The sequence below is a fragment of the Osmia bicornis genome, chromosome 4, assembly GCF_907164935.1.
Source record: "Osmia bicornis bicornis chromosome 4, iOsmBic2.1, whole genome shotgun sequence".
Classification (NCBI taxonomy): domain Eukaryota; kingdom Metazoa; phylum Arthropoda; class Insecta; order Hymenoptera; family Megachilidae; genus Osmia; species Osmia bicornis.
Window position 1 is genome coordinate 2,020,073 of NC_060219.1, and position 24,449 is coordinate 2,044,521.

Sequence of the window (24,449 nt, forward strand, 5' to 3'; positions counted from 1 at the left end):
ATTATCATTGATCAGATAGATGGCCCTCTCCTACTTACCACATTACCCATATTTTGATCTTTTACTGAATTATTAACTTTTATATTGAATAAAATCATGGCATTTAAAGATTAAATACTTAGAGCAACATAACCACTGTAATATCCCAACAAAATGGCTGAATTTGTCATAGAATCCAACGATAAAAAAAAATTGCAATAGAAAGTATCGAATGCCCATCGCTAGATTTCTCATTCGTCATCCTAAACGAGAAAGGCAAATCGTCTGGCCTTTTGCTCAATATTCCCGAAGACTATGCAGAAGAGAGACAGGAACTCCATCGCAGAAGCGCGATAAAAGGCAAGGTACAAGAAGGAACTCTACCGTAAGAAGGCTGGAGAACAGGAGAGGGACAATAGGAGGTAGACTAGGATGCGAGAAGGGGATAGAGAAAGAGGAGGCGACTCAAGATGGAAGGGGGGGAGAGAAGGGAGGGTAAAAGGATATTCGTCGTAATTAAGTCCCTCCGCTTCTTCAACTCGATGCGGCACGTTTCTGCAGCGAAACGAGGACATCGAGTTGCACAGTTGAAGAAGGAGGAAGCTTTTGTAAGATGAAAGAGGATGAGACGGAAGAGGAGCGGAAGCGAAAAAAGGAGGCACGACGATCGGGCAATAAATAATATAGGAGAAAAAGGCGATCGCCTGCAACATTCTGCTCAAATGTTAAATAGGTATCAATTTAACGTTCGCCAATCGGCGCGCTGGTAGGCGGATCCAGGTGGGCAACGATTGGTCAGAGGCGTCGTGGTAGGCGATACCGTACGTCGGGACGCCGGGTCCCTGCTCGAGTCGTCGCAGTATCGTGGGTAGGGATGAACCATCCGGTTTCTCTGGTTCCCTCACAAACGTCCCGTCTCTCTCGTCGCGAACGACCTGGATTCACGTTTCAACACACCACGGATCCAGTTCCGTACGGGAAACGCTGCCCTTTTTCCAATTACAATACCACGTGAACCGTTCGCGTCATCCTTCCGCGTGTCCAGCGTCATTTTTCAAATCGGAACAATCGTTCCATCGAACGACTGATCTTAACCCAACGCTACAATATCAATTGCGGGATTTAATTTTACGACTGATCCTCCAGGAACATTATATAGTTTATGTATACTTGTTTGATAATTTGGCATCAGAAGTGAACAGTGACTCGCAAACGATAGTGTATCCACGACGAATGTGAACTTGTGTGCCCATGGATGAACACCAGAGGAATTTATCGGTGTTATATCAGTGAGATTTTTGGAAGGACGATCGTGGAATTTTGTTTATCGGTAATCTCTCCATAGAGGACACTGGAACGGTACGACAGCAATATGGCCGTCAGATGGATCGGAGTATACAATGGGTCAAATGTTGGATGAATACACTTAAGACAAACTTCCATAAATCTTCTTGCATAAATAGAAGTTTCTTATTAAGAATTCATCAGTGATTATCAGAGAAGGAGAGAGGCGCAGGATGAGCATTCGAAGCGACTTTCGGTGAACAATAAAAAAACAACGATCTTGAAAGAATCAGAAATAATTAGAATTAATTGGAAGGACAGTATGTCAGTTCACGGTGACAGCGACGCGGATGCGACGGAGGAGATCAACGTGGACGACTCGGACTCCGGAAGTTGTAGTCCGCGTAACTATACTCACGACAATCGTCGTTTACCGCAGGAGCACTCGGAGTGCTCGAATTCCCCTCCTCCGAGTCAGACCAGTTCGAGAACGTTGCAGAATGAATCGCCGAGGAGTCATCCGTTCAGTATAAGTCGTCTGTTGGGTGACAATAGGTCTCAGAACCGGAAGAGCCCCTCCTCGGAGGACTTGGACAGTGATAAAGAAAGAAAATGGACGTGGGAGGAGAGCAACAATAATGTTGGCTCGTCGATGAATTTGGACGATGGCAGAAGATCGTGGGGTCACGAAATTGAAGAGAAACTCTCCGAGAAGGATGATGACGACACCGGAAGTACCGCCGAAACTCAGACAAATTCCTCGTCGTCGGTTCACTGTACAAGCACGGCGGATCTGTTGGCGCCGTTCAGACTTTTCCCAACCGGATCCGGACTGATATACACCGGCGGAGGCGTAATCAGGGTCCCTGCCCACCGACCACCCGGTGCTAATGGGACACCAACGGGTGCTCTGCCCGCACAGGCCTTGATACCACCTTGGAGTTTACAAGCTCTTCAACATAGCCAACAGCAAGCGGCAGCGGCGGGTCTTCATAGGGCGAGCTTGTTGGCAAACCTTGCCGCACATCCGCTCCAGGGACACCCGCACCTGAAGGACAGACTGGCAGGTAAAAGAATCATGGGACACCGACGCGTCGTCGGAGATTTAACCTCCCCGATGGGATCGGGTATCCTGTAGGGGTTATTATTTATTGTGATGATGCGTTGAAATGATTTATTAGATCGGTTCATACAGAATGCTTTTATTATAGAAAGATTTTCTTGTTTGCTATCAGTAATCAGTTAGAAAACTTGTTTTTGAATAATCTAAAGAAACTACATTTAAATGATAAAAACTGAAATATATAAAAATATGGAAATGGTAATTATTTGTCAGGATCTATAGGGATTTACATGTTTGCTTAAATGATTTTTCTAAATACTTAACACTTTTATGATAAAATACGTGTACTTAGAAGAGGGTAATTACGCGTAGGAAAAGGAGCAACTTTCCTTATCAGCTGTTCAACATTTGTTTTCATCGTTAATTAGCGTGTAGACGTGTTTAAGGATAGCCAATTTCATTTTTCTTATTTTGCACTCTACTAGTATCGCTTCGTGTCAATTAAGAGGTAAATTTATTTAAACGACGAAAACAAACTTATAAATTTTGTAATTTATTCGAAACATTTTTAATTAATTAAACATTCAAATTAAAACACATTCTCATACGCCAGACAAGATTAAACGTTGTCATGAAATCGAGTGTTAAAATCATTAATTAAATCGTTAATCATTTAATTTTCTGTGTGTATACTATTATTGTTGTGCAATTTACATCTTTTTTTCTTTAATTTCATGTTTAATTTATGCTGCCATCGTTCGAACACAAAAAATGTCAATTTACATAGACCTTGATTCTTATTCATCAACCACATTTTCTGATTATAACAATTCTATTATTATTCTCCGGTTACGCATACCTTGATGTAAAATGACATTGTTCCGAGTAAATTGCGGTCTACGTTTTAATGCTCCATGATCGCAGATTGTGAATAATGGAGATTTTAATGCTTGTGATTCCTACTGTCATCGTGCAAAGAAAAAGCACGTGTAGTGTACTTCATTTATGCTTTAACGACAGCAGAAATATTTATTTTTGAAGACAATCGTGAAAATAATATCAAAATTTCTATTTTAGAGAGTGATTTCTATTCTGTGTATAAATTTCTTATACACTAATAGTAACTCTTTTTATAGAAAATTGGAAAATAGGGAACGATTGAAGAACAGAGGTGTCTGACAAGGAGGTGTCACGAATGTCACTATAGGCTTACAGAACAGCTAAAAATAATAGATATGTACTTTGTTTCAGCTGTGATGACACAAATTTAAAGGATGAAATCACCTTCCAAACTCAAACCTCCCGGGTGTTAAATTGAGAACGGTTAAAAATAAATATTTCAGCAAGAATTTTTCGTTCAAGAACTTTCGTTCGAAAAGTTGAGACAAATTCATCCTTAGTAGTGAAAACGTTAAGCATGTGTGACTGTATGTCTATGCAAGGACGATAGTCAGGCGTATAGTACTTGTTAGATGTTAATTATGAATAGCCAGGAAATTATTCAGTCTTGCCGTCGTCACGATCAGCTAGAACCGAATCCGTCGAAAACACGTGCACGTGTGTGCGATAGGTGTGTGTGTGCACGGTCGGTCGCCGGTATGACATTTTAATGGCGTGCAGACAAGTTGAAGTCTTCACGTTCCTCCGAACCCGCTCGATAAACCCTCGTCCTGTGTGTGTTTCTCGCTTTTTCGTGCGGATAACTGTCCATGGCTTTGCTAAAAAGTGACGAGCTTCGGAACCAGTCCCGAGCAATGAACCGTTCCCTTTTATCTAACCCACGTTTCCGCTAACGAGACGCGTTAGTTAATTCGACTCGGTTTGCTTGATAGCGATGTACGCGGTAGCTGAATACTTTCAGTCTTTCTCATTTTAAAAGCTTGGGCTATTCTATTTTTATTTTTGGTGTACAGTACGAAGCGCGGTAGGTTTCACAGTAAGGAAAATGGCGATGCAGGGGGAAAAGGTTTCACCTCGAGATTTTTCGTATCTATTATGCCAACACTTTTCGCTTATCCAAAAAACTAAGTATAGGTAAATAATACCCTCGTGTGAACGAATATTTTGATTAGTACATATTAAAATAATAATAGTATTTGATCGTTTAATATTTCAACTTGAAACCGGCGAGAACTAACGGAAGTGGTTAAAACTGTCGCTTATATTGTTTTCCCACGATCTTTCTCTTTATTTCCTAGACTAATTTAAAAAGACACAATCCCCTAATTTTTCACGTAACAGTTACAAAAAAGCTATCATCGTCGAGGAGCAAGTTAAACGCGGCTCGGCACCTCGCTCTTGACATTTCAGCCCTTAATTCTACATTTCGGTTCAGGGCGAAGGGGAAAATTTCAGCCGTCTAAAATCTTTCTCGACCAATTATCGTAAAAGTTGTTCTATAAAACTTGACCAGGATTATACGGAACCGGCGAACAGTTCGGTGGTTAGAGGGCAATTTACGTTCAGAGAAACAATCTTGCCGATTTGACAGAGGATGATTTCTCTAATTGTAAGCCAAAGACTCTTCGACCCTCCGGGCGGTAGCGTGTAAGGTGAACCTTTTAGAGTAGAAACCGAATCATATATGAATGCAACGTGTGCTGGTCCAGTCAAAGCTAAATTTAAAATTACTCTGTTCGTAAAGGGTAAGATTGAGATTAAATCGCAGGCAATTAAAATAACACGCATAAGTATGTGACTGACAAAAGATAAATCGCATGTTTCTCGCGAGTTTTGAAAGCGGATGTTTCAAGGCATGTCAGGTGCGAGCGGACCTTTGGCGATGCCCAACTTGTGCCCATAAATGGTACAACAATTTGAGTCTTGCGAGCAAAAAGAGCGAACCGTGTTTGAGATTCAATGACACGTAGGGTGAATCACTGCCACCTGAATGGACGTAAAAATTTGTCTTAAGTTTATTAACACGTTGAATGTCACAGTGAAAAATATCAAGACACATCGTGATATTAATTACTAATAATATTATTGATCAATTAATAAATTTTCTATTACTATCATAAAAGTTAGGTGTGATGATTAATTGAATTTAATATAGAAACCATAAACAAGTTAAAGAGCTATACTCGACACATTCTTCATGAAATCAACAAGTCGGAACTTTCCATCCGGTCATAACTCGCTTTCGATTTCTTGCTTCTCGGAACCGATTGCACTTAAGCCGTGCCGTGATTGGTTAAACGATGCATTCACGACACCAAAGCAGACACGTCCATTTCATTTCATATCCATTTCGAGAACAGATTCGAATGTTAAGTGTCGCTGATTGGTATCGCGACAGCGGTTGATCGGAAGGAAATAAATCGCGTCTAAGAAGGGCGTCGCGTCGTGGTAAAAGAGAGTAGAAAAATGGACGAAAAGTAGAGGTTTACCGCCCGAGGCTGAAGATAACCGGGTACCGGGAACAGAGAAAAAAGGCATCGCGTGACCGAAAGCTGAAAACCAGAATCTCTCTGCCCGTTGCAGCCGTCTCGAACCCCATGCTCCTTCGATGAAATCCTCGCCACCTTCTGTGTATACACGATTCGTTGTACCTGTATATTCCGCGGATCAGGTCGTTTTTTAATTTTCGAAGGAACTGTACCGGTAGCTACGCCGTCAGATACACTCGGCTACCGAATCGGAACTCCCACAGTGAGGATTGATCTTCGTGGTCGAAGGACGAATTATTTCTTCACACGCCTGTTCCCTCTTTTCTTTTTATTTCGTGATTTTCATCCCGTTTCAACCGAAATGATATCGTTGGACCAGGTAATTGGGATTCTAGCCCTTTGCCGAAAAACTATTCTCTATGGTTTTTAGATAAAAATTTTAATTTTAATTAACTACAAGAATTTAATCTAGTTGCTTTTGGTCTCCTTAGTTTGTTAAGAAGCGAGGGTGCAACCTGTTCAACTGATAAAACCGCTAAATAGAATAAGGGTGTCAGGTGTGCAAGGTAAAGTCAGGATGTTCGGGTTGCCCTAGAAACGATAATTATTCAAACCGGTATTACGTAGTAATTAATCTGGAGGCAGATTAGTGCCGGGCAACGCCACGGTGGGCGTTGACTGATCGAGTTAGCGTTGAGTTAGGGATTTCACTGCTCGAGCTTGGCAGCCCCTGCTAAGGTCCGCTATGCTCGTCCATCATCACCCCGTATCTCCAGGTACCAGCCGCACATTGCCTGCCTCGCAGACCGGAGTGTTACATAATTAACGTGACTTCAGTTTAATTTTGCTGCAGACAATTAGCGTGGCGAGCCATTCACCTTGCTTCAAGTTTCCATTCCAGATGGAACCGTTTAGACGCTTCCTCAAGCCGACTACTCTAAGCAAACTCTTCGCTGAAAAATCAGCTGAAACTCGTCCTAGGGTGTTCGAAAAGCATAGCAGAGTATCTTTTGACCGGATATAACTAGCGGGATGACGATACTTTGGCTTGCATCGGTTTCCAACGTATCATTCGCGATTTTTTCCATGTCCCTGGAGAAATCGAGGGATTTGCGGGTAGGTCTTCGCGAATGTCAGAGTAAATTTCACTAGACCCTGATCCTGTTAGCCGTCATAACGTATAGGTAATTCGTGTATACACGCAGCCGATCAATGATGTACGCAGATTTGATTCACCTTTCCTTCTTGCGCCTTTAACAATTCCCATAGGAGCGATTTAATAGTCTAACTGTTGTTCTCTTTTTTTTTTGATACGTTGGTGTTTGAGCGTGTTCGACTCAATTCTGCGAGATGTTTGCGTAATATGTAGGGTTTGGGAATTGTTTCTGTAATTTAGATGAATTTTAAAATCATTCTGCTGGTACTTTTGCTACAAAAATGTACCAGTTCCATAATACATCAATGTTTTGAGTATAAAAGATTTTGTCGTGCTTTTAGCACCAAGAATGATATAAATATATTCTAAAAATTTATTGTACTCTAGTTACATGACGTTTCTGTCATTTCTTGCTTGCTTTAACGAAGAAAGCTTCTAATTAAAATAATTTCGCGCTAAGTAAAGCGAGTTTCATTTTGAAAGAGAATCTTTTGCATTATTCAAACTTACTCTCTAATATATATGTACATATATCTTAACAAAGGTTATGGGGAATGAAATATCACACCAAGTTAATTTAATAATAAATATATAGAAAAATTATACTAGGCTCTTTAGGTGCAAAAATACTTATGGCATGAAGTTTTATCGCGAGCACGTGGGGGCTTGCTTAATTTTATGTGATTTTTTATCGACGCCTCGTAATATCGATAATGTAAGACACCGCTGGTTCACCTCGTACCACCATGGTTCGTACGTTAGGTCGAGGGGTGGTTTATATCAAGTTATAGGAGTTTGAGAAATGATCGGTACTTCGTAGTCTACTATCTTTCTTTTTTTTTTTTTTCTTCATCCTTCGATCGAACGTAACGGAGAATTTTTTAACTTTCTCCCAGCTACCTTACTAATTTTCCTTTGGGAACCAGGAAACAAATTCATTGGATCTTTACTTAGCACTTTGTTGCTTAAGAACTACCGAACACTTCTCTTATGATCTTCTGATATTCCTCGTTGATTCTTTTATTTTTCTTTAGCTTTAACTAACAATAAGTATTATTGGAGCAAAATTTGGAAAGGGACAGAGGGGAATGATAGTGATCATGAACAGGGTGAAAGCGAGAATGAGGAGAGAATAGCAAAGCTCCTCTATTAAACAACTGATCGGGATTTTTGTGACTTTTTAACTCAAAATCTAGATTATCAGTTTTGACCATTCTTTGCAAGTCGATCACAGTGGTCACTGTGAGTGATTATATAAAACTAGCTGATCCGACAGACATTGGCCTGTTCAAATTTCAATAAATTTGTTTGTGATCGTTTTGTGAATTTGTGAAAAGCTATTGGAAATGTGTAAACAAAGTAAAAATGAGAAAAAAAAGAATTACGCATTTCCATCGTTCGAATAGTAAGTTATGGTCTTTAGTTCATACAAAAATCCCATAGAAAAAAACACTCAATTTTTCCCGAATTTTCCATTTTTCCGGGCTACTTTTCCAATTTTTCTTTCCCTACAAACCTTATTCGGACTATCACGATCATTTAAAAAAAAAATTAGCCAAATCGGTCCAGCCGTTCTCAAGTGATGCGCTTACCAACGAACAGTATTTAATTTTTATTTATATAGATAAAATCAGAGATCGGTTGTTCTTGAGAAATGGTCGCAGAAACCGATATCCATGTTAAGTCTATGAGAGAAATCCGAATTACGCTTTTGCACGAGCTTTGAATTCGTGTTACGTGAATTAAAATACGGGTTTTCTACTTTCAATTGCTATATTGTGTCCCAACTCTGTTAAAGTTACTTTTACTGCAAATCAATCGCTTCGCTCCAGTATGTCATCCACGAAGCGGATGGCGGCCTAGTACTTTAGTAGCAAATTTATAGACAACCATCCTAGGGATGTTTCTTGTTCCGGCTAACCCGTTTCTTTAACATTCCTCGAAAGGTGGAAATTAATCTTAAAGACCCTTAACATTTTCTCGCTGTTACAACCGTCCTCGAGTAATTTCCTTTATTGGACTTGGCATCGAAAACGTTTACATTCCTGGAAACGTTTAGTTTTCATTTTCCTAAGTTAAGTACTAACAAAGTACCAGCACTCCCATTACCGTAACAGCAGCGCAGTTATCCCTGTGCTTTCGTAGCCTGCAATGGTGTTCTTCGAAAGACTTTAATTAGAGCCAGTAACCCGTTCGATTTCACTTTGCAACAGAAAACAATTCTCGCGAACGTTTCGATTTGCAACACGGAATAATCTTCGAGCTATACATCGGGAAGGGTGGTTAAAAGGTAATTTCCTACAACAGGGGATACGTTTTCCACGAATTCATTTCGCAGCTGTGTTCAATTACACGCCTGCGATAACCACGTTGTATCGGCACACAGGTCGATCCGAGAATATGATAACCTTTTTATAATTCACGGTAGCTCGTAAAGATTCGGACTATGTATAGCATTACGGTGGAAATTGCACGTCCAAAGTGGATTCCCAGGGTACCGCATGATACACGGCCAGCCATTGTTCCGGCAGGATTGTATATTTCCGTCTCGGTAACGGATGTGATCGAGTTTGACGGATACGTTTCAATCTCCTTCGCTGTCAGTTCGAGAGTTCCTCCGCATTCGATGCGACAGGAATATCGTCGATACATTTGTAAAATTGCTTATGCCCTTTTCCATGATCATATTGGTAGCATATATTGTTGAAGAGAATTATAGGACACTTTGAAAAATACTGACTAGGGAATGTTCAAAAGTGGATGGTAGAGTTGCTCGTCCAGACTATGTTTATTCGAAATAGCATGAAACGAGGAGTTTATGGTGCAATTTTTGGGTGCCATTGGCTACGGGTTCAAAAGTTATGGGACTTTGAAATTTTCATATTTTTAAATGCAAATGATCACACGAGTGCAAATTGCATCACACCATCTGATCATCTAATCATCTAATCATCTCAAATTCATGCCTTTGTCACTTCTACACTTAATTTTCACTTCATATTTCGATTTCTTATGTTTTTTAATCATTTGCACTTAAAAATATGAACCCAAAAATGGTACCCAAAAATTGCACCATAAACTCCTCGTTTCATGCTATTTCGAATAAACATAGTCTGGACGAGCAACTCTACCATCCACTTTTGAACATTCCCTTGTGAGTCACAAAGGATTAATCGTGTAATTTTCCTGAATATCATCAGTGAGGATTAAGTGGATGCGCAGAAAGAGGGGTTGTTCTACTCTATCACTTAATTAGTGGTCCATTTTAATACTTATCCTTGCTTTGGTCTCAACAATTCACGTTATAAATCATCGCTAAAAGATTGAACGAATGCAAAGTTCAAACGTAATTCGACTTGAAATCCGTCTCGCAGCGACGGCGGCTGCAGCGAGGAATCCATGGTGCACAGAAAACAATTTACTTTGAAGGCCGCAAACTCTATTACCGAGCAGAACGTGCTCGGTAAAATAATGACTTTCTCTAGCCCCAGTGTCACCGCTTGCCGATTGCATCATCGAATGATTCAAACTTGAGTCATTCGTGGCTGATGGTGCACGGGCAAAGGTTACGCTCTCAAGCTCACTGGGTCATCGAGGATGAAACCACAATCTTGTCTTGTCTTCTTTCAAAATCTTTCGTTACTTTCGCACCACCTTATATATACAAAACTAGATTCTCTTAAATCACGTGAGAAAATTTTATATTATTAAAAAAAGTGTAAAAAATTAAAATCAAGTTTTTTCTAATAGTTACAGAAAGAATGTAATATAAAGAAAACTCACTACATAAAACTTAAAAATGTTTCACGATGAAGCATTAAGAAATAAATTATCCGATCGGTTGATAGAAATTGAAAAGAACGTAGGATGTTTCGAAGAAAAGTTTAGCACCGGGTATCAAGGCGTTCACCGCGTGTTCGCGCGCGCGCCTCGCCGCTTTTTATTTATGCCGGCCATTTTGCGGCACGACGGTGCGCCATCTTGTTTTTATGGCCACCCCTCAGACTGCCGTTCCGTCCAACCCTCGTTCTATCTGCATGCAGATACAAATCCCCTGGCATTTTATCTTGGAAACTCTTGCTGGTCTTTGTCGTTCATCGGGCAAGCTCGAAAGAGCTGCGAATTCCTACCGTCTCCCATTACGGTTCCGCCAACGGTTCCCCTTTGTTTTATTCACCACTGATCCGTCGATCTGTCCTGATTACATTTTAAAGACATTCTCCTGCCTCCCTACCCAACCACCATCCATTTACTCTCTTAACTTGGACCCTTCTGTGACTACGCCTCCTCACGCTTCCAACACTTTTGTAAATGTACCTTTTAAGGATATACTTACTGTTGGAAATAGAAGGTTCAAACGAGGAACGTTGTGAAACAGAGGTAGACATTTATAATATAATGGTACATTTTCTCAATCATTTTAACAGTTTGATGGTTTTGCGCATAATAGAATTTTTTAGAATAAGTGGTCTACTATAGTGAAAATAAAAATTTATCCCCCAAGGGGTTCGATTTTAGGCAGATTCAACAGTCTTAAGAAAAGAAAATGGAAAACGCGCGACCCATTACAGCAAGGTGTAAGAAATTCAGCCGACAATTAGTTCTAATTTGCCTGCACTTCGAAGTCGTATTTTACGGACGTTTTACGCTCCTCCATAAACCGTCGAGTTTACGATTAAAGTTACGTTCACCCCTCCTGACCACCCCTTCTCGCGTGTCTTCTCATATTTTTATTCCACCCGTACCCGCGGATATATACATATATGTATACATATTTTTTCATCGTTCCCCGTAATGGCCTCTAGTCGTCGCTTAAGATCACCGTTGCCTTTTTAGAGGCTTTGAAACGTTACCAGGTTACGGCGCGCCGCTGTCGTAAGGTTACGTCGTCAGGGTAAATACTTCGACCGCAAACACTCGTCGCCGTGGTATTTTAACCAAAATTGTGCGGTAACAACCTTCCCAAGGCGAACTCGCTATCGGATAACTTTTAACGGACAGACTGTTGTTAGACACGCTAACGACACCGAGACGTGATATTCTGACCGCCATGAAAAAGAGCAGAACTCGCCGGATATCGTCACCGGGCACGAACAGTTCTTCATTTTTCCTTTTTTTTTTTTAATACTGTAACAAGTTAGGAATCAAATTTAGAGAATTTCTTTTTTTTTTTAAGAAGAGGGCATCTACATTTACCATTTTGGCCATTTTTTTTTTATTATTATTTAGGCATGTACGGTGAAAACGCATATTTATGTTTGAGTCTACTTATTAGAGGTGTGCGAGTACTCGTAATTTACAACCCGAGCTGAACTCGCTTCGATTGTTCGAGCCAAGTCGAGCGCTTGAATTTGCCGAATTACTCGAAATCGACGAACTGTTTGAAACAAAAGCGAGCTACTCGAAAAAATCGAACTACTCGAATATTCGAGCCCTCGTAAAACTTCGATTTACTTGAAGATAAATTTTCGATTTTTTCGAGTAGCTCGCTTTTGTTTCAAACAGTTCGTCGATTTCGAGTAATTCGGCAAATTCAAGCGCTCGGCTCGGCTCGACCGACTAATCATTGTTTTACTCAAAACTCGAATATTCGAATAAATTGAGTACTCGCACAGCTCTACTACTTATAATATGCAACAACCTCGTGCCAGTAATACTACGGTATGCCGGCCTGATTAAACGTGAAAAGAAGCTGTTTCCATCATCAGCCCCGATAATTTGCAGCGTTTCGTTAGAGCAGCAGATAGCAGTTATCATAACGAGGCGATTAGGTGATCTAACTTTCCGATCATTCGTAAATTCGAAATCACGTATCAGGGAGAGCCAGGATCGTTGGGTGGCGTGCGTGCGTCCGGCTGTTCTGCGAAAGTAATTACGAATGAATTACAAGAGAGACGGCAAACAGTGCCAGTACAGCCTGATAACGTAACGGAGTCTAATGACTCGTCCTAATAAGCGTGATGACGCAAGGAAGCCCGTGTCTGTCGCTGAATTAGAATGTGAGAGGCCAATGAGCAGTTACATGGTTGAGCAAAAGTCTGAAAAGGAACGAGGGCTGTTCGTCCTTCCACGAGAATCGTTCTCTTTGCTTTCCCATAGATGCTTGGAATTAGGTTTCGAGAAATGAACTTGAGAAGTTGCTTATTATCCCTCGTCTGTTACGTTCTCCACCCGCCTCGATTAGCGGAAATTTACCTCGCTTTTATTCCCTCCTTCGATCTCTTACGATGTGATTCTCTTTCGTATGATAACAGAGCTTAGGTAATTTCTTGCAATTAACCTTTTCTGATTATGGGGAATGCAACCACTCTCAAAACATTGAACTAACTAATGATTTTTCTTTGCAAAATTATATTTTGAAAATCAACAATTTTCATGATCCTTTAGTATGCGTTTAAATTTTACGGTAACAGGCTATGAACATCAGTGCCGGAAGCTTCGCTTCATCGAAATTAATGATGAGTACGATAATGATCTCATGGTGGTGGTGGTGGAAAATGGCGGGGCGCGGAAAATTTCCCGTGAAATTAAATTTGACACGTAACTGCGCTCTCTCGCAGTTTCCTCGAAACCGAGGAATCATCGTTAAAGGGTGAAACGGCCATCGGCTGGATATTGTTCCATTATCCATCCCTCTTTCCCCCATTCACAACCCTGTCCTTTACCGATACTCCGCCCTTTTCTCTATAAATATCATCCACCGTGCAGAAATTGTGAATGAAATAATCCTGCGAATAAATTTATTTAACGCCGTATACGTCTCGTAAAATTAATCAAATTATCATCACGACTTTGATTTAATGATAATTTATAATTAACGAACATTAAAGCCGGTTCAATGAATAACTGAATCATTCGAAGATGATAAAAAAAAATACTTTGTATTACATTCGTCAACGAATTGAAAGCGTGTTCAATCGTTGAATTATAATGCACCACTCGGTTCACTTTTTTAAGGTAATTTGTTCTCATTAACTAAACTTCGATGCACGCGGTGAAACGTTTTATCGTTTCCCGTATTTTATCCCCTGTGAAGCGTGACTATCGACATCATTAAGCATTTACCCGTCGTAGTAATAGCGCATGAATAACAGAAAGTACATTTAACGCGATATGCATAGCCGTAGATTTAATGCCACGATACATGATACGCGGCTATGCGGTAATGAGAATGAAGAATGTGATAAACACGGTTACACGAGATTGGAAATGGTAATGTTGCTCGCCATTTTTCTCAATTCTGATAGAGATACCTTTCTCTAAAGTACCAATGATTTTTCTTCTGTTTCGATTGTAATCTATAAACTTGAATGAAACAATGTAAACCTCGAATTCTATGAAGTTGTTGTTACAAATTGAATGTCCAATTTTATCTGGAAAATATTTAATTTCCAATTTTTCTAAACGATATTTATGATGAATTTTAACACACAATTAACACCTCTGGTTAATTTAATTTCCATTTTTAATTACCTGACGAAATCTAATTAACATCCAACACCTATTAACGAAAGAATCGCGTGCATCTAAACATTTTAACAGACAAGTTGCTGTATCTCAACGAAATCTCACAGGCGTGTTTCAAACGTGATTTTATCTGTGCGGCTGCGTACATCGTGAAAGGTGTAAAACACGAAATATCGTATATGGTTGATTATTATTATTAGAAGTAGCGATAAATTGGCAGATACAGTGGTACCTCGGTATACGACCTTAATCCGTTCCTGATGTTTGGACTTATACCAAATAGGACGTATACCAAACCAACCTTTCCCATAAGAAGTAATGTAAAAATGATTAATCCGTTCTCATGTAAAAAAAACAACTCCTATTGATATTATACCTACATTAATGGGGTTGTAAAATAATTTAAACACTGTTTATGTCATGAACAGCATTTAAACGATTTCCTAGAAGTTTATAAAAAATATTCACTAGTTTATTTAACACAATTAATTTGTAAAATATAAATGTAACCTAATGATAAATTCTAATTTAACAAACCAAATGGAATAAATTTTATTGCCTCCTGTTTTTCGGTTATAATTTGTTATATGACATCCTTACTTGTATGATCAATCAATAATACATCAATTCCCTATATGATTATTAATTTAATTTTTCCTTTGAGATAATTATTTAAAAATAACGCAAAATTCACACAAAAAATTGATGTCGTATACCGAGCAAAATTTGTCACGTCTACACAGGACGCATTCCGAATTGGACGTATCCTAAAGCAGACGTATACCAAGGTACCACTGTACTAAATTTCCATACGTGTAATATGAAATTGCACGAAACGATGTATGGAATGATTCTTATATTTTCTTGCTAATTTAAAAGTATCTCGATCGGAAGGTGAAGGGTTTAAATTAATTAACCGACGAAAATAAGATTTACCATTTGAGATTGAAAACTATTCACCCTGATCATCAGGGTAAAGATAATTAACCTGGATGAACGTCCGCCTCGATAACAGAATCTCGAGCGAGAGTTTTAGCCGCGATTTACGTGGCTAGTTTCGCGTAAGTGGATGATAAAGCTTCATTTTGATTTCGCCCGAGCTGCGCGGCGTGTCCGGTAATGGAAGTGGTGCGGTGTTATCGGGCTAACGGTAATTTTATTAATACTCTTCCACTGAAATCGCAATGCACCTGCTCTGGCGACTACAAAGACCGCGTTACAATTTGCACCGGACGGCAAATCGTTCCGTGTAACTCGTAAGCCTCGCTTTTACGATTTTATAATCGTTTTCCCAAAGCGTTGGCTTTCGTCGCTGCCACCATTGCACGTTATCGTAAACCATATTCCCTTACCATGGTGTTCGCCATCTAACTCGACCTCACGCGGTAGAATACTTGCACACAGATGCTGAGCAAAATTGAGATACAAAATTAAATTAAAATTGCGACTCTCTCCATGGTCCGCCGTTCGAGGGTGAACGATAGATGCAACAATTACAGTAGAATGAAAAATTAACAAGGAGTTTGATGAATTTTCTTAACGTTATTAACACTAGAACTACCGACGTTTAATGCACACTAATTTCTAAGTTGAAAATAATACAGAAAATTAAATAGCCAACGTACATTCCAGCAAATATACCTCGATAAAATTTATAATTTAAAATAAGAAACTGGAAAGCAGTCATTTTGACCCCTTTAGTAGTTCTAGTGTTAATATTCTTTTCTTTTTATTTTTACAGTAGCTGGAGCATTCCCAAGGAGGATCGGTCATCCTTACCAAAACAGGACACCACCGAAGAGAAAGAAGCCGAGGACCAGCTTCACGAGGCTGCAGATCGCTGAGCTGGAGAAACGTTTCCACAAACAGAAATACTTAGCGTCGGCTGAAAGAGCAGCCTTGGCGAAGTCGTTGAAGATGACGGATGCCCAAGTGAAAACCTGGTTTCAGAACAGACGAACGAAATGGAGGTGAGTCCCTGACAAATGTATTACTACCGTACGACTTTCAATAGAGAAGACAATTTTAATTAACGCGAAAGAAGGAATTACTGTCGTTCACGCTGTATCGCGTGCTCAGTGGGCAACACTCGAACGTGACGCGGCACACAGCGTTCGACTGGATTGTCGAAGGAAAACGCGAGATGGAAACCGCGTCCAGGAATGTTAATAGCAGGTCAGCAGCGGGTCCTGTATCTGTGGACGCATTGAAAGTCGACTGTATTGGAGTCTCTTCAAGATAAGGGAGGACGAAAACACGTCATTTAGATAAAACCGGGCCCGTTCCTGGCGCGGGTACCTGATACCAGGGGCGTCTACGCGGCGAGACGAGCCCACAGGCATTCGCTTTGGGGTGCAACTCGTCTAATAGTTCCTTCCTTTAGGAGAGTTTCTAAAAGCGTCCGTAGACCGTTCCGGGAAGTATCAGGATAGGAAGGATGACTACTTTCCAACTGGGGAATAGTTTAAACCAAAGAAACTGTTTAAACCCTTTACTTTTCAAAGCTATTTTCAGTGAAACTAATAACCTTATCAATTGCTGGTATTGTTTAAGGTGGTGTGGCTAAGTTTTAGTGATTAGGAGGGTTCTTCTGCTTCTGATATACAGGGTGTCCCAGCCCAAGTGTGACAGAACTGTTATTCCGTAACTAGTAATGATACAAAAAATTGTTGATATAGAAATTGTACGGTAAAATGGGAACTATGTTTTGGCAGAAGTGAAAATTTTTTTGCATTATTAATTTAAGAGATATAATGGTCATGTTTTGTTTTTTAAGTGGAACTATATTTTTTTTTTTCAGATCATGTGATAGTGCATTTCAAGACTAGTTTATTAAGCTTGAATATATACACTCGATTTTAATTGGTTTTCAAAATATGACGTTTTCAAATTTCCCGATTTTCAGTAGATACGTCTCGATTTGAGTAGCAAGTCGTAAAAGTGGCCCTATTATTGCGGTAAGTGCCACATCGGCTAGGAACGGCAGACCCAAAGAATAATTACGTATTACACTAGTCACTGAATTTTTATTTATTTTTCATTATTTTAGAAACGGCCCAGTATTTTAGAAAAATTTCTCAATTTGTAGTGTGATCATCGAAAAATTTTCCAAATATCCCAGATAGTTCATTATTAATCGATAAATTCAATTAACGTTATCAACGAGAAGGTAATGATATCTTATTCAACAGAATAAGATGAGTTTCTGAAACGCGGTCTCCTACCTTTAGCTTAGGTTCCTCCGTTCATTGGATGCTCGTTTTACATACGGTTTCATATGTAGAGATTAATTATGATCCGTTTGTCGTTTCGATGTAAATTTAATTCGATGGAACACCGAGACTAATGTAACTGTCACACCGTTACCATTTCTCAACGCATTGAGACAGATAACGCATGTCGTCGGCGACTAAATCGAATTTCACGCTCGCTTCTCAACCGATGACAGCGACTACGTAATAAAAAGACTTGTAAAATTTCAACTTCCTTTATCACCTTCGTAGGTACTTGCAGAAGAACTACAATAATTGTAACCGTCACGGTTTCAACAAGGAGTAACTATAGTTTAAGATACAAATTATATCTGCTTTTTAATTAACGTCTCTTCTTTCTTTTTTTCAAAAGAAATTTAACATTCTACAAACAAATATAAGGTTTCAGTAGAATATAAGAAATCAGAGATTCCGATACAACGGCATCGAAGATTTTTGCTCCGAGTCCTGTTATCGATCTCTTATTAGATCGTTTACGAACCTTCTAAAGGCATTCTCTTCCGTTCTCGTTCTTATTGTTAGAAGCGTTTTACATTCCTCGTTTTTACCTATTTGCCTGTTTATTGCCGCGCCTCTTGGAACAATGCGAGATATAACGGAACTGCGTTTCCAGAAAACTATTCGACTATTATTCATAAAACACTGAACGAATTGTTGTTCTCGGGAAAAATGTAAATAATTTGCTGTTGGAATTGAAAGAGACCTTCGTAACACATCAGTCTGACATAATTTCATGACTTAAAAGTATAATAAAATAACACTTATGGTACCTGAATTTAAAGCTTGAAATTTTCTGAAGATAATTATTTAAATCATTCGTTAATATTCTAAACAGAAAATGGCTGACAGTTACTTACAGCAAATAATTTGATGACAAAAAAGTATTAAAAAATAGCTTAAGGTTGTAATTAAAATGTCTATATAAACGCTTCATCAATATTCTTTTATTAGACTTTATATATTTCAAAATTGTTCATTTATTGTAGTATGCCATAATCTAATAGGCCATCATATTTGGGCTAATTCGAGCACGTTTTCCCAAGTTAATTTATAATCTCCCTACATCTTAAAATCTTTTCCCAACTTTAAATCAACAAACACGATAGAAAAAAAAAGTGAATCGCGTCCGAAGGATCGACGCATCCGCAGCAGTGCGGTCCGGCGAGCAGCTGCGTTTAAAGTAACGAGATGACTGTAGGCAGAGATGAGATAACTTGGCCTAAATAATTCAGATACCTAACAGCTTAGCCCTGTCCCGTACATAATGCAGCCCTATCCTCCCCGTTCGTGCTCCCTCATCCACCCCTGCTTTGACTGCGAACACTTCACCTCCTCCTGCCCCTCCTCCCGACTATCAGCCGAATCCGCTCTGCTCCTCGAGCTTCTTGCCACCGCTTTTAAAGTGTCAAACCCTCGAATCCGCGATTCGGATCGTTTCGACCCCACCGATTCGCCTCGTTAAACATTCATCCTTCCCGATGTTGTATCACCCTGCTAACCGGTCAAACACGAGCCAACCTAACCGGCCTCTTGTCTTGGTTTTTTGCAATGCAAATCGTAGAAAGAATCGATTAGATCGCTGCTTGGTTGTTTGGATAAAATCAAGTTTATAATGCACAGGTTGGCGAAGTGTTAAGGAAAAGTTATAGTTAACGATAGGGTCATAACGATAAGAGTAATGCGTCCCAGGTTGCCAGGGAATACTGTTATGCCGGCCACAGCGACAGGGGTGGCTGTGCAAAATGTAATCGGCACGCGGCCTCAATTATTAATTGGTAACCGCGTTAATTACTCGCACTGGTGTAGGCACTGCTGTCACTGATACAATGGCGTAACCACCGTAGGTCTTCCAAAATTAGATAAATAGAATTATTTGAAGATCCGGATTTATACACCCGGCGAATTGATAAAATATCGTGTTGTAATGATCGTTAAAGAAAAGAAAATTTCTCTTGAATTTCTTCTTTCTTTTCTCTTGCGGTTTCGTGTGGAGATTTTGACGAGACAAAGGTATCGGTGAAACGTGAAACTGATATCGGGCCGAGAAAATTACAGGAAGTCCAGGTAGGCTGGCCCGAGTCCGAGAACGAAAGGAAAAAAATCCGATTAACGAGGTACTTTCTGATCCTCGGTGTAATTCGTGAGGAGACACGCTGGCTGAGTGCCACCGGTCTTTACAACTCCACACGCGTTGCGTAAAGGAACCAGTTTCCAGAAATTATAACGATACATGTAATTAACATTTACAGATTCTAAATTACAGATCTCTCGTACAAATTACACTCGGTTTATATTATTCCTATGGAAATGTCAATTTGCAAAAGCAATTCGATTCAACTTACTTTGAAATGTATTGGCAATTGATTGATCGATCAATCAGAAAAAATTGTCATTATAATAATTACAAACGGAGCAATTTATTATTATTTTTTTTATTGGGAATATTTAACAAAACAGAGTTTAATTTTCGAACGACGGACCATGGAGAAAGTCCCAATTTTAACTTAATTTTAGTTTGGGTCACGATAAAGATTTTTATGGTAAAAATGGTTAAAATATTTGTATTTTCATTGAAATCCATAAATCGGCCGCAAAATCCAGCAAGCAGATAAGTGTCCGCGAGTTTCTTACAATTACCCAAGGAGCGGTATAACGAAGGGACAAATAAACGAGTGGTTGATTGCAGTCGGGTTTATCTGAAATCTTTGCTCGACATCGGCGGCTGTTCTAGTCGTTAATCGTGCAACAACCGATCGAGTTGTGTCCCGATTGAACCGACTCGTTTCCATGATACACGGGCTACCGAGGGGGCAACGTGCCTTCTTCTTAAGAAATCCCTCGAAGATAGAAGGAGAGGATGGGAACAGCTTCTCGCGGAGATAAACAAAGGTACAACGAAACCGTTTAATTACCGACCACTGGAGATTAACTCTAATGGAACGACGGTGTTTCGTGGCTCGTATAGAAAGCGACTCGCTGATTGGCCCTGTTATCCAACCTGGCGCCTTTCTGACCGAAGAACTTTTCGGTTTCATCCTCTTGGCGAAGGAATTTTCGTCCGTTCAATTTATAATTACAAAATATTATTTATTGTACCGTTCACCCATACCTCCCAATATAAAATACTCGAAAATTCTAATTATGCAAAGCTAATGTAAAGTTAAGGAATTTAAGTTACATTCGAGTGTATATTCTATCTATGAGATATCAGTTTGATCAAATAGCAAAATGCCGAGAGGATGAAGGAAAGCGAGCGAGGGGGGGGGGGTTTGGAAGAGTAGCGGTTGTTGGGGCGGAAAACAGAAGAGAAACGTAATAAAGTTAATTCGATTCGTCGGTGGCGGAGCGCTAAGGGGTAGCTCAAGGGTGTCTGTTTTCTAGCACAAAGTCTATTAGGGAACCACAAAATGGCTGACTCGTTGGTAACGTCGATAGCTTTTCTTAGATAAAATATTCTATCTAACATTTCACGGATTTTATTAAAAATTTAAAATCATGACTGGCTAGAAATTGTTTACAACACCTTATACCTTGATCAAAATCTCTCATTTCGGTAAATGTCTACAATTAGAGCCCCAACGAGAAATCAATTGAAAAGAGGTAAATTCTATGTATTTTTGCCCCCCCCGTATCCAAAACTATTGATAAAATTTGGGGATCGCTTGTATTTACTAAGATATTGTGGTAAATTTTGACAAAAATTCGTTATTTTCAAAAGTTAATGACTTTGTAGGGTAGATAATACTTTTAAAGCGCGTATTGTTGACCAATCACCAATAGTCTCCTTGCTCAGTTTTAATTCCTGTTCATAGAATGCACAGCGTGGAGAACGCAATCGTCGTGATATCAAGATTAGAATTGACTAGCCTCGTACCACTTTTAACACTTCGTTTAAATTCACACTTTGAAGTTATTCTTTTCAAGGAGACTATTGTTGATTAATCAAGTTTTTGCCGTAAGGTAAATTATATTTTTTCTACTAACCTAACCTAACCTATGTATCTTAAAAAATACAAACAACCCCCAAATTTTATCAACAGTTTTGGATCCGAGGGGCAAAAATACATAGAATTTACCTCTTTTCAATTGATTGCTCGTTGGGGCCCTAATTGTAGACATTTACCCTCATTTCAATTGTACACTGATAGAATTAATATCAGAGGCGATGATTAATTAACTTTCCTAGTAGAATTTTAACTTTGCTAAAGGAAAAAAATAAACATTCTATCATTTTCAGTCTCCTGTTTGTTTCAGGAGACAAACCGCCGAAGAAAGGGAGGCTGAAAGACAAGCAGCGAATCGGTTGATGCTGTCCCTGCAAGCCGAAGCCCTTGGAAAAGTAGCTTATCATCCAGCAACGGTAGCTAACCATCCACCAGGAAGCACAGTGGCCAGTTTGGATAGACAGCAACCACCTACAGCTCTTACGCATCCCGTAGGTCAATGGACGTCGCCTTACGGTCCGCCTCAACCTTTAACCGAACCAATTTGCTGAACCTTGATACCTTCCACTCTAATTGAAAGACTTTTATCGAGCAAATTGAGGTTGCTCCTTTCTGTACGTCAGTGATCCTCTGAGGAGAAACTTCGATGATTCTAAGGTGAAATTATATTTAAGGTATCGCGATATTTAATTTCGTAATTTTAAAAATTCTTTCGACTGAAATTCAACGCTCCGTTTCACTTATCTCCGTCAAGATTAATTAAAAGCGTGAACGACAATTCTGATTATCATCGCAATTTCAACGACAATATATTCTTAATAGGAAGTTATTAGCGTAATCAAGGTGTGTTCGAAGAATTTTTCACGAGAGCTAATTATTACACATAATAGGACATTATTGACAGTGCGAAAGGATCTCGAAGGAGGATCAAGGGGTCGTCTTAATTGCGCTATTTCCAGGCTAAATATCAACGTATCATGTCAAGACGGGCCAATTTTATCGACGTACTTAATTAACGAACCGAGAGAACTGATAGAGAGTTAAAAAGAAAGTTAAATTATTCCTGAGAGCTCTTTGACCGATCCCCGTAAGGTCACTCGCTCGAAGAATTTACCCTCGTCAAATAGACACGATTGGCGGAGGGACAACGAATCGAAGTTAAAGGGCTGGAGGAAAGGTGTGGACGGACAAAATGAAATTCAGACAGATTTAAATCTTTTGAAATTCTTCATTCGAACCAGAAACAAATTGTGATTTTAAGTTATGATTTTACAAGTTATGAGTTTTCATTCAACAATTTTCTAATTTATTATTTTTTCAAAATATGAAAATCTTCTGTTACAAAATTTGGATGTCTTGGTTCTTGTGTATATTCTGTAGGTATGGATCAAAGTTGATCCAGCATTCAAAAGTTCGAAGGTGAAAGAATCTCCAGCAGCTGTTACAGTTTAATCCAGAGATACAACATATCTGTGTATAAATAGTAGCGCGATAGGTGTAATTAAAGATATACATATTAAGATATAGTGTACGATATCAGCGTTTTATTTGAAGTATTAAGCACACGCTATATGAAAACATATACACACGGACACACGCATACGTTTCTATACTCTGTACATATTAATTTCTTAAGAATCTTCAAGCATAATTAAGGGTATATTATCGCGATGAATATACATAAATAAGTGTACCGCTATCATTTAAGATTCGTCGTCGTTAGAGCGTCTTAACACTTTTACTATCATTTTCATTGATTTCAATAAAAAGGACTATAAAAGATTATGAATCAGGTTCATCGAAGGTAAAATTATTATCCAACGGGATTTTAATGTTAACAGTCAAAGTGTTAAATCGCTTAATTAGATAAGTATTAAGCTAAGAGACAGCAGTAGTTGTTAATTATTAGCAAACGATGTGATGTTATGTAAGTACGTGTAACGTTGTATATATGAAGAAGCGGAGGTGCATATTAAGAAAAAAAAAAGTGATTTAATTGGCACGAGCGTGAATGTACAGAGAGTGGACGAAGTAATTAGAAACATTCTTTATCAAGTTTGCTATTAAAATTCTACTTATTTGGTAACAGTATAATCATAATGAAAATTTTCAAAGTTTCATTTTGAACATTCATCTGAGAAAAAATGTATTTTTCTGACAAATATCATATTAATTCATAATAAATATTTTTATTATTTTGTCCAACCATTGTACATTAATCGTAAGAACCTTACGAATTCACAGGCATTTACAAAACTAACGTTTGTCACGTTAGATACTATTTATTTGTTAATTGATTTAACATATAGTAAGAGAGATTTTTGTTAAAATTTTCATTTCGTTGTTTAGGCACCATCCTAACGTCGATGTAAAGTAAGAATCGTCAAGATTGTCGAAATAAATAGGCTGCTTTCGCAGATTACCCTGCTGAACCATTGGAATTTTGGAGCTACTGCTTCCGCTGATAATTTCATTCTTCCTGTGACGGATTTTGTAAGGTACACTGTATATATTTTTCCAATTGTATCGCACAGAATAAATTTATATGACCACGTACGAAGGAACACTTTATGGAAATTTTTTATTTTTCGTTTGTAATATTTTTATAGCCCTTAAAATCATATCAGCAGTTTTGCAAATATTTTTCTTAGACGATAACATTTTCCTAAAATTTTCCTACAATTTAACGCCTCAAATATTTCAGCTTCAAGTAAGCAATAGAAAAAATTAAATTTTGACTTTGTTTCTTAGAAATTTTAGCTCGCTGTGTGGCGCTTATAAGGTACCAACATATAGACATGTCCTTAAAGGGCAATCTTTTCATTTTTCTTCTTCTTCTTCACTTTTATATCGCTCTCCCTTAACTACGTCCGGCAAAGACACACGTAGTTACCT

The 24,449-nt window shown here is 38.9% G+C and overlaps 1 protein-coding gene across 1 annotated transcript; it reads left to right on the forward strand.

Annotated features, from left to right (window-relative positions):
* The first annotated feature begins 1,508 nt into the window (after positions 1 to 1,508).
* Positions 1,509 to 22,585, forward strand: LOC114874743 (homeobox protein MSH-C). The gene is made up of 3 exons (XM_029184323.2): positions 1,509 to 2,330; positions 16,080 to 16,308; positions 21,865 to 22,585. Exons 1-3 carry the CDS (start codon positions 1,586 to 1,588, stop codon positions 22,103 to 22,105), a joined length of 1,215 nt encoding a protein of 404 aa, XP_029040156.2. The 5' UTR covers positions 1,509 to 1,585; the 3' UTR covers positions 22,106 to 22,585.
* Positions 22,586 to 24,449: the final 1,864 nt, after the last annotated feature.

Coding starts and splice junctions, on each gene's coding strand:
- LOC114874743 (XM_029184323.2), top strand. CDS start 1,586: ATGTCAGTTCACGGTGACAGCGACGCGGATGCGACGGAGGAGATCAAC. Junction 2,331..16,079: donor CCTGAAGGACAGACTGGCAG/GTAAAAGAATCA, acceptor TTATTTTTACAG/TAGCTGGAGCATTCCCAAGG. Junction 16,309..21,864: donor AACAGACGAACGAAATGGAG/GTGAGTCCCTGA, acceptor TGTTTGTTTCAG/GAGACAAACCGCCGAAGAAA.